The following is a 10,596-nucleotide window of genomic DNA, read 5'->3' as shown; positions in this document are numbered from 1 at the left end:
CTTCTCTCTCTTTCTCTTTTTGTACGTCGACCCCGCCCCCTATTGTCGCCTCGGCCGGTTTGCGCAGGCGCAGAGGAACAATAGCGCTCGTGCCGGCTCCGCGAGCGAGCGACCGTTACGTCGCTTTCTTATTCAGGAAGCGAGTTTGCGGCGTTGCCTTGGTGCGCGCGCGCGCCTGGGCTGGAAGGGGGCTGAGCGCAAGGGGCGTAGCCTGGGCCGATGGCGGGTGGTGTCCAGTCCCCGGCAGAGGGTTATGGCGGCCACGGCGGTGGTGAATGAATTCTCCGGGCGGGAGAGGGAAGAAGACAGGCTTGGGCGCCTCCAGCTCCCCGACTCGCTCCGGGGCCTCCCGCCCGCCTTCTCCCGCGGCCGGGCCGGCTCCTTCCCCGCGGCTCCCTCGTCAGGCGGCGGCGGCGGCGGCGGTGGCGGTGGCTCCCTCTCCGCCGCCCCTCTCGCCCTCGCCTCACCAGCGGAACCTCTTCTACTTCTCCTACCCGCTCTTCGCCGCCTTCGCGCTGCTCCGCTTCCTGGCCTTCCAGCTGGGGCTGCTCTTCGCCTGGCTCTGCGAGCGCCTCTCCCGCGGCGGGGCCCTCATGGCCACCGCCAAAGGCAGCCCCGCCGCCGGCAGGACGCCCGGGGGAGGAGACGCGCCCGAGACGGTGCGGGCCTGCCACAAGCGCGCCTTCGAGTGCATCTCCACCGCCCTGCGCATCGACGAAGACGAGGCCGGTAAGGCAGGGAGGCGGCGCGGCGGGGTAGGCCCCGGGCAAGCAGGAAGGACGGCGCTACAAGGTGCACAGCGCTATCCAACTGCACCACTTGTACAATGTAGACGCAGCCTCGCCGTCTGTCTCATTTGCGGGCGGAAGGCTCACCTGTTATCGTGACAGGTGGCTCCCTTTTTCCTGGCAGTTGCTTCCTCATCTTGAATGGGATGCAGCCTCTCTCGACCTCCACCCCATGTTTTGTTTTGTTTTGTCTTGTCTTTAGCTCCCTTTCACAGCTCGCCTCAACAGCGTGAGGTCATTTATTTAGTTACCATATTTATACCCCCGCCCTTCTCAAGGCGGCTTACACAAATAGTCAGCAATTCGATGCCATCTGGACATACATAGTAAAATAAACATAAACATTAAAACAATAATTTAAAACATATCAAACCATAAAACCACTTGGGTTGTTGTAGGTTTTTTCGGGCTATATGGCCATGTTCTAGAGGCATTCTCTCCTGACGTTTTGCCTGTATCTATGGCAAGCATCCTCAGAGGTAGTGAGGTCTGTTGGAACTAGGAAAAGGGGTTTATATATCTGTGGAATATAGTAAAGAGCAGAGACATCACACTGGCAACAAAGATCTGCATAGTCAAAGCCATGGTATTCCCTTTAGTAACCTACGGATGTGAGAGCTGGACCTTAGGGAAGGCTGAGCGAAGGAAGATAGATGCTTTTGAACTGTGGTGTTGGAGGAAAGTTCTGAGAGTGCCTTGGACTGCGAGAAGATCCAACCAGTCCATCCTCCAGGAAATAAAGCCCGACTGCTCATTGGAGGGAAGGATACTAGAGACAAAGTTGAAGTACTTTGGCCACATCATGAGGAGACAGCAAAGCCTAAAGAAGACAATAATGCTGGGGAAAGTGGAAGGTAAAAGGAAGAGGGGCCGACCAAGGGCAAGATGGATGGATGGCATCCTTGAAGTGACTGGACTGACCTTGAAGGAGCTGGGGATGGTGACGGCCAACAGGGAGCTCTGGCATGGGCTGGTCCATGAGGTCACGAAGAGTCGGAGATGACTGAATGAATGAACAACAATAACAATCTGTGGAATGATCAGGGTGGGACAGAGAACTCTTGTCTGCTGGAGCTAGGTGTGAATGTTTCAACTGACCACCTTGATTAGCATTTGATGGCCTGGCAGTGCCTGAGGCAGTCTTTTGTTGAGAGGTGATTAGATGTCCTTGTTTGTTTCCTCTCTGTTGGTTTGCATAAAACCACTTATTTAAAATCACGTGGGTAAAGAAGGGTCCCCTGGTGACGCAGCAGGTTAAACCACTGAGGTGCTGAACTTGCTGACTGAAAAGTTGGTCGTTTGAATCCGGGGAGCGGGGTGAGTTCCTGCTGTTAGGCCCAGCTTTGAACTGCCAGTCTAGCAGTTCAAAAACATGCAAATGTGAGTAGATCAATAAGTACTATTCCAGCTTGTGCCAACCATGAGCCCTTCCACACAGCCACATAACCCAGAAAATCCCACAGTATCTGCTTCGAACTGGGTTATATGGTTGAGAGCTGATCAGGAAGAAAGGAAGAACGAAGAAGCCAGAAGCTAGAAGGAGAAGTCGGACAACAGGAAGAAGTCGGAAGATAGAAGACAACCATAGGGAAAAGACGAGAAACTACAACAAGAAAGAGGAAAAGAGACAGAAAATAAAGCAAGAAAGCCACCTAAACCATCTAACAAGACATACTGAAAGGAGTGAGAGTGAGAGACAGAAGTAAGAAAAGGAAATAAATATATAGAAGAAATAAATATATATAAAAGGGGAGGAAAAATATGTGAAGGAATTATAGGACATATAACAGGACTCAAACAAAATAAAACAAATAAATAAAGGAACTAGACTATTAGACTATCTGCTAAATTAGACTATCTGCTGAACAGATAACCCAGTTCAGCAGATGTTGTGGGATCTTTTTGCCTTGATATTATGTGTTATATGGCTGTGTGGAAGGGCCCCTAGCAGTTCAAACATGCAAACATGAGTAGATCAATAGCTATTGCTTGTGCGGGAAGGTAATGGTGCTCCATGCAGTCATGACGGCCACGTGACCTAGGAGGTGTCTACAGACAACTCTGGCTCTTTGGCTTGGAATGGAGATCAGCAGCACCCCCCAGAGTTGGAAACAACAGGACTTAAATGTCAGGGGAAACCTTTACGTTTTAAGAGTAAAGACAAAGATCCACCCAGAGGAAAAGTGCTCTTACCATACATCAAGGGAACCACTGGCCGCATAGGGAAGCTGATGAATAAACACAATGTACAAATGATCTACAGACCCACTAACAAAATCCAACAAATGCTACATTCAGCAAAACGACAAGAGGGATCCTCTCACCTCTGTAGGAGTCTACTGTATACCGTGCAGCTGTGGACAAGTCTACATAGGGACCATCAAACGCAGCAATGCCCTAATACAAATCAAGGAAGATGAAAGGTACTGCAGACTAAGTCAACCTGAGAAGTCAGTGATAGCAGAGCACCTGGTAAACCAATCTGGACACGGCATATTATTTGAGAACACAGAAATGCTGGACCAGTCTAGCAACAACCATGTCAGACTACACAGAGAAGCTATTGAAATCCACAAGCATGTGGACAATTTCACATTTGCCTCAAAAAGTTCTTTCTCCCACCCTGGACATTCCATAGATATATAAACCTCACTTGCCTAGTTTCCAACTGACCTCACAACCTCAGAGGATGCCTGCCATAGATGTGAGCGAACCATCAGGAGAGAATGCTTCTGGAACATGGCCATGCAGCCCGGAAAACTCACAGCAACCCAGTAAAATCACATAATCCAATATCATAGTCTGAGGCTGTTCCAGGTTGGCATTGCACTAATCCATATTCTCCTACTGCACTGGTAAATTACTAACTGAACACTTGGTCCCATATCCATGTCTTTAGCCTTTTCTTGAAGGTCAAGAAAGAGGGGGCTGATCTAATTTCACTAGGGAGGGAGTTTCAACGTCAAGGGGCTATCACTGATAAGGCCCTGTTTCTCGTCCCCACCAACTGCACCTGTGAAGGAGGAGGGCTCGAGAGCAGGGCCTCCCCAGAAGATCTTAATCTCTTAGCTGGCTTATGCTGTGAGAATCCATGCTATGAGAATCATGGGAGCTGTACTTTGGGCTTTCGATTGCATTCTCCATTTGCCTCCCCTGTCTAAAGATGCATCTCCCCCAGGCATGGGCAAACTTCAACCCTCCAGGTTAGAAATTGTGGGAGTTGAAGACCAAAACATTTGGATGGTTGAAGTTTTCCCATGCCTGGTGTAGATGTATCTTTAGAAAGGGGATGAAGGCCGAAGTTTGCCCATGCCTCATCTACACCATGACAGTCAAGCTGCATTAATTCTATAGTGCAGATGCACCCTTAGACATGTGGGTCATCCAGAGTGTAAACAGGTTGACTATCCCTTATCCAGAAATCCAGAATTGTTCATGTAGGTTGCTGATTTAGTGACACCATCGCTTTTTGGTAGTTTGTTGTACACGAACTTTGTTTCATGCACAACATTATTCAGAAATGGCCTAAAATTACTTGTATACTGTGTGTATACATATACATGAAACATAAATGAATTTTATGTTTAGATTTAGGTCCTGTCTCCGGGATATCTCATGTACATATATGCAAATGCAGGTATTCCAAAATAATAAAAAAATCCAAGATCCCAAACAAGTCTGGTCTCAAGCATTTCAGCAGGAAGCTCATCCTGTACCACAGCTGTGATTATTGTTACAGAGGACTAGAATGAGGACAGGTATGGAGAATTTAAATTGCTCCCAGAATGAAAGGATTGGTGGTGTATTCTTACTGTCAGAGAAGAATCACTTATCCGTTATTTGTAGAAGGGCTTGTGACATGAAGAACTTGTGGGCGGGGTCCCTTTAAGGATGGCTTCACTGCCTTCACTGTGAAGCTGAAAGAGACTTTGTATGCTACCCTTTGTTCTCGGCTGTCAGCTTGTACTTTTGGGATTTCATCTCATAGGCTTCCCTTGCTTTCTTATCTTGTCTGTGCTGCATGCTAGACTTGATCTTCTGAGATGTTGAATTATTTTTTTGGCTCACAATGCCTAGAAAATTGGATACCTGTAGAATGATGGAAGCACAACTATCCAGGATCACACAGTTTTGGTACTGTTGCATTGGTACTTACCCAAGCAGGACTTGCTAGTCTTCTGTGAGAACATGAAAGCATACTTAGAAGGACAAGTTGCATCTTGTTAGTTGTAATGTCTAGTGAATAATTTAACCTTCCGGATGTTAAGATTGTGAAACAAAGATTGCATATGTTTTTAATGGCATAGCTATTTCAGCAAGGCTAATTGCTGGGAACCTACCAGTGTTCTTAGGGCACTATGTATAATGTATAATCTTTCTCATCACCATTTGATATGATAGTAGTTAACAGATGGAAGTAACTAATTAACTGAGTTTACATTCTTCCTTTTGATGCTGAGTCTAAACTGCAGCCCATATGACAACATTTGGCTTAACTTGAAGGCTTTTTTATTCATTAGGAATTGAATATTAGTCTGAATAAAGTTACTGCCCCATTGTAGATTTTGCATCAATAGGTTGGATTGGATCAGAATCGAATACCTTTCTACAAAAGAGATTGTTATTAGTCACCTTATCACAAAGTAAAAGGCTGTGTTTTTAACTTTGAATGCTTCTGATGAACTTTAACTGAATTTTTAGTGCTGTTTGTGTTTCATTCTGTTTTAATGTTGCCATATTTGTATATTTTAGATTGTATACTAATGCTTTTTTGTCAAGCTGCTTTGAGTCCCCTTTGGGAGAGATAAAGCAAGGTGTAAATAAATATAATAATAGAAGGGCGGAATATAAATCTTTTAAATAATTAAACATTGTTGAACATTGGAACTGGGTTACTGAATCACATCTCTGAGTGGTTGGTTTCAATTCAGTACAGGTTGGGTATCTCTTATCCATGATTCTTAGGAACAAAAGTGTTCTGTATCTCAATTTTGTTTGGGATTTTGGAGTACTTGCATATCCATAATGAAGTATCTTGGAGATGGGACCCAAATTTAAACACAAATGTTTCATATATACATGTGGCTTAATTTTATACACAATATTTTATTTGCATTTCTGAAGCATCAGAAGATGATTATATTACTGTCTCAGCCATCAGCATGGACAGTTTTTGATTTTGGAGTGTCCAAATAAGGATGTTCAAGCTGTATTGTTAACTCTGAATTAATGACGTTCCAGATTGGTTTATTTTAAGTCTTTCCATTAAATATTATTTTAACCAGAGGTACCATGGATTGAATTTGTGACCCTTTACATGCAAAACAAGTGTAAACCACATCCGGTACTGTATATTCTTGATCAAATGTCTCAGGGCACGTCTACATTGTAAAATTAATGCAGCTTGACACCATTTTAACTGTTGTGATCTAGTGGCATGAAATTGTAGGAGTTGGTAGCTTTACAAGGTCATTAGCTTTCTTTCTAAAAATCAGCGGATGTGCAAATCTGTCTGAAACTTGGGAGGAAAGATGTCCTGGTTATGTTGCATCATTGAAAATAAAAATTCAAGGAGATAGTTCTTTCAGGTTTTTTTTTTTTAAATGTTGTTCATAACACTTTTAAAAATTCCCCAAGATCAGCGGATATGTTGGGTAAGGGTGGTAAATTGTTCTACAATTGTAACAAGTTTCATCCCAATAGCTCTAAAAATGAGGAAGAAAGGAACCCCGGAAGCTTCCCCACTTGCACAATTACATAATAAACAGCTAAAAAAATAAAAAAAAATTCATTACAATCGTAATAGTTACAATACGAACCCCTTTTGATATTTTAAAAATACTTTAGAAATGATCCCCTCTAATTTAGTAAAAATGTTGAAACATTTTTTTTTCATTGATTGCACACTCCTAGTATATATATGTTTAGAAGTTTGTGGACAGGACCTCTCAGCTTTTGACTTCATCAATCCCATCTCTCGTATGTAGTTAAATGTCTCTTATGACGATGAGGTACTTGCTCAGTTGAGAATCTGACTAATTACTTGGGAAAGCATGCATACTTGATTGCCTTAATTACATTTTTCTTTGATGCAGGTGGCTTTAGCTGTTAGTTGTAATGATCTATCTAGAACTATTTTCTCAATGTGTTTTATTTGCTATATCTTTTCAAGTTCACGACCCAGGTTGAGGCTGACCTATCTGTGTAGTATGTCTGGTATTCTTCTCCTGTGTGGGCTGCATATCTTTGTAGCAGGGTTTCCTGCAGATATCTTGTAATTTTGAATAATTTTTAATATTAAGAGAAAAAAATCCTAATTTAAAATAATAAAGTACTATAGAGATACTGTGCTGCCACAAGCCCTTTCTGTTATGAGGGTACCTAGAAGGACTCAGAGTAACGACTTTCAGAGTTTGTATCCTGCATCACACTTGCATGTATATTGAACTATGTATGAACCTTGAATGCTTTGTTTCCCCACAATGAAAATAATAAAACAAACTTTTTTTCAGTAGGACAGAAGGAACAAGCTGTTGTATGGTACAAAAAGGGGATTGAAGAACTGGAGAAAGGAATTGCAATACTAGTTACAGGTCAAGGTAAGCTGATTTTGTGAGTGGAATTTAACAAACATGGATAAATAGCTAGATAGGGAAATGGAATAATTGAGTAGAACTATTTAATTGCCATAGTATTAAAGCTAAATTAGAAGTAGTTTCTTAAGTATATGTTTCTTATCTGTCCCATTGTTATATTTTGCCATGGGTCAAGTAAATATTACTTGAAACTTCTTTAATGTGCACTTCAAGTTCATATGAAGTAGTATTCATGCAAGATGCAAAAAGTAGGCATAGCATGCGATTTTTCCCTGTATACCAGAAGTTTGATGTGTTGAAATTACTATGTGAAGCTTTCTCCTGTTGCCTACTTTATAGCTTGCAGTGGAAACACATTGCTAATTTAACAGTTTGAGAAGCTTTTGTTTATATATTTATTTATTCATTTAAAATCCTACTTTTCCCCAGACAAGTGAGATTAATCCTAGAAGTATTTGTTCATCTTTCAGTGAAGACTGAGTTATTTAAATTATACTGGATTATTTCTGATTGACTAGATGACCATAATTTTGAAAAGTATCCATCTAGAGCACAGGTAAACATTTAGTCCTCTCACATTTGACCATGCTATTGAGCAGTGTTTCTCAAACCCAGATTCTCCAAATGTTTTGGACTTCAGCTCCCACAATTCCTAACAGCTGGTAAGCTGGCTGGGATTTCTGGGAGCTGAAGTCCAAAACACCTGGAGGAGCAGAGTTTAAGAAACACTGCTATTGAGGACTGAGAGAAGCACAGCACGAAAACATCTGAAGTACTTCAAATTTTCCAGCCTGCCATAAACGGTGATTTACATAAGGTTTGGGAAATATATGACATTGTAGATGTAAATACAGTTCCTTTCAGCATCAGTTAACCTGAGCAATATTCAAGCTTCATGAAACCCAAATCCCAAAAATATCAATTTCTGTTTTTTCTTATCATGATAGGAGCTGCTTAAAATACTGAGATGTTATTACATTCTCCTGTATAACATATTTCAGGTCTAGCAACCATAACACAGTCTGTGTAAGAGAACTTGCTTGTTAATAGTCAGCATGCTGTGTATATGTAGGGCTTAATGTTAGAGCTCAGGCGTAAGAAATGAAGCATGCAAGATATGCTATGCAGTATACAAGTTTTTTTTCAATATGTGTATCAAGGCTTCAATGTTAGCATTGCTTCTTCTCTCAAAAGAACAAAATACAGGTGATCAGAAAATACAGAATTAATAAATTTTCCCCTCGTTATTAGACCTATGTGTATGTGATGCTTTCTAGTTTAATGTAATGACCAGTATTTTTAATCTGAGTGGATAATAAGTCTGTATGTTTCATTTATATCTAGTTAGTTTTATACAATGAAGATATGTTTCCTTTTTTATTAGTGTGAGTGGGGGTGAAAATACAGTTAGTTCCTTTGCTCAAGTTTATTTTGAGTTCTTGTATCAGTATTTTTCTCTAAAAAGCAACATTACTGTTTTTAAACATAGGTGGAATTATGCTGACAAAAGGCACAAAAGGCATGATGAATTAACAAAGCCAATATATTAAAATTACAGTCTACATAAAAGATTACTAATAAATTAACATTTATCTTACTAGTTTTAAAAATTAATTACTATATGGATTTTATGAGATTTTAAAAATTAATTACTTTATCCAGTCAAATATAGCCAGTTTGAAATGCCATTGTTTTTAGATAAGTAGAGTCTTCACTCTTTTCATTGAGATAAATTGGACTTTAAAACATATTTGGGATTTTGCCATTAGTTTGAATTAAAATTTATTAATTATCGTTTTTTTAAAAGAGTCCTAATATTGTTATTAAATGCTTTAAATGTAATAGCAAAATATAAATAAAGAGCTGACCAATTATGGATTTAGTAACAACTCTCTATGTGTTTCTACTGTGATCATTTGCATCCTTTTACCATGTGTGTAACTGTATCTAAAGAGAAAAGCATGTATAGACTTGTAATATTAGGTAAGCCTAAAAACATCATGGAAGCTTTTTGTTGTGTCAGTAATTTCTACATGTGGTTGTATTTCATAATGTAATTTGCATATTTTGTTCACATTCTCATAGTAGGTTGTAGAACCAATATTTCCATTGTAACTGTACCTGAATATTTAACTTTCTTTTCAAGGAGATCATTATGAACGAGCTCGCCGTCTCCAGTCTAAAATGATGACAAATTTGGCAATGGCCAAGGACCGTTTGCAACTGTTAGGTACTACTTAATATTGTTGTTTTAGAAGACTGTAGAACTTACAGTTACACAATGCATTTACTGTTTTTCAAACTCTTCTCTTTATACTAGTTACTAGAGGAACTAGATACTTTGAAAGATTAAAAATAATTTTATAAAAGATCATATTAGAATTAAAGTTTACCTGTACAGAGTTTTTGTATCTCTTGAGATAGAGCTGTAAGAATAAATTGTGAAAATTTCAGCTCATAGATCTGTCAGGCGGGAGCACATTTAGTGGAGAGTGGTATAAGGGGGTTAATTTAGTAGTGGAAAGCATAAGAAAAGCAATTGACTTTTTACAGTTTTAAAAACTTAAAAAATATACCTATAAATTAGTCATATTGATAAAAAGAGACAAATTGTGGAACAGAGTGTTTATCTGTAATGGAATCTTTTAAGGGTTTTATTCCAAACTATATGTTTCTAAAATACATTAGTGTGCTCATGGGTGAGCAAGGTTTGAATACTGACATTAAATTTAGAAGTGTTAAAACAAACAAAAGAGGCCACAGATAATAACCCACACGATTCTTTGATGCCATTGGGTCATATTTCTTCCCTCTTTTGCTTGAAGGACAAAGTCTACACAGCATAAGCTTTGGGAGATCATTTTGTATTTGTGAGAATGGAGAAAAGGCACCCACATTATTTATTCCAGTAGTGTGAGATGCTAGTGATGACACAGAAGACCATGTCTCCAGATAGGCTGTAATTAAGACTCAGTCAATTCCAATCCAAAACAATACTCAATATTTTCAAATTTCTGTTGAGGTTAAAGATGCTATATAAAACACAAAGCTATAATGCATACATTTTGCCCAAGTTTGATTTTTTGTATTCTACCTAAAGACGTGTTGAATTAGATCACATCAATAATTGAAGGAGCATATGTGTGTATATAAGTGAGCTTTCTTTAGAAGTACGCTATTCCATTTGTAGGAGAACTTTCATTTTCTCATTT

The 10,596-nt window shown here is 40.0% G+C and overlaps 1 protein-coding gene across 4 annotated transcripts in view; it reads left to right on the top strand.

Moving 5' to 3' along the window:
* SPAST (spastin) overlaps nt 1-10,596 on the top strand; it is a 37,278-nt gene continuing 26,682 nt past the window's right edge. The window contains exons 1-3 of one of the 4 annotated variants that reach the window (XM_060753950.2): nt 1-729; nt 7,304-7,387; nt 9,531-9,614. In XM_060753950.2, the coding sequence (XP_060609933.2) occupies nt 276-729; nt 7,304-7,387; nt 9,531-9,614 (622 nt within the window). In that variant the 5' untranslated portion in view covers nt 1-275. Of the gene's footprint in view, nt 730-7,300; nt 7,388-9,530; nt 9,615-10,596 lie in introns of all 4 variants that reach the window. The other 3 variants (XM_060753949.2, XM_060753948.2, XM_060753947.2) reach the window with 3 other exon arrangements.

Source organism: Anolis sagrei, chromosome 1 (assembly GCF_037176765.1).
Source record: "Anolis sagrei isolate rAnoSag1 chromosome 1, rAnoSag1.mat, whole genome shotgun sequence".
In the NCBI taxonomy this organism is placed as follows: Eukaryota; Metazoa; Chordata; class Lepidosauria; order Squamata; family Dactyloidae; genus Anolis; species Anolis sagrei.
The sequence above is the reverse complement of the archived record's forward strand: the minus strand, read 5'-3'. Positions and strand labels throughout refer to the sequence as shown.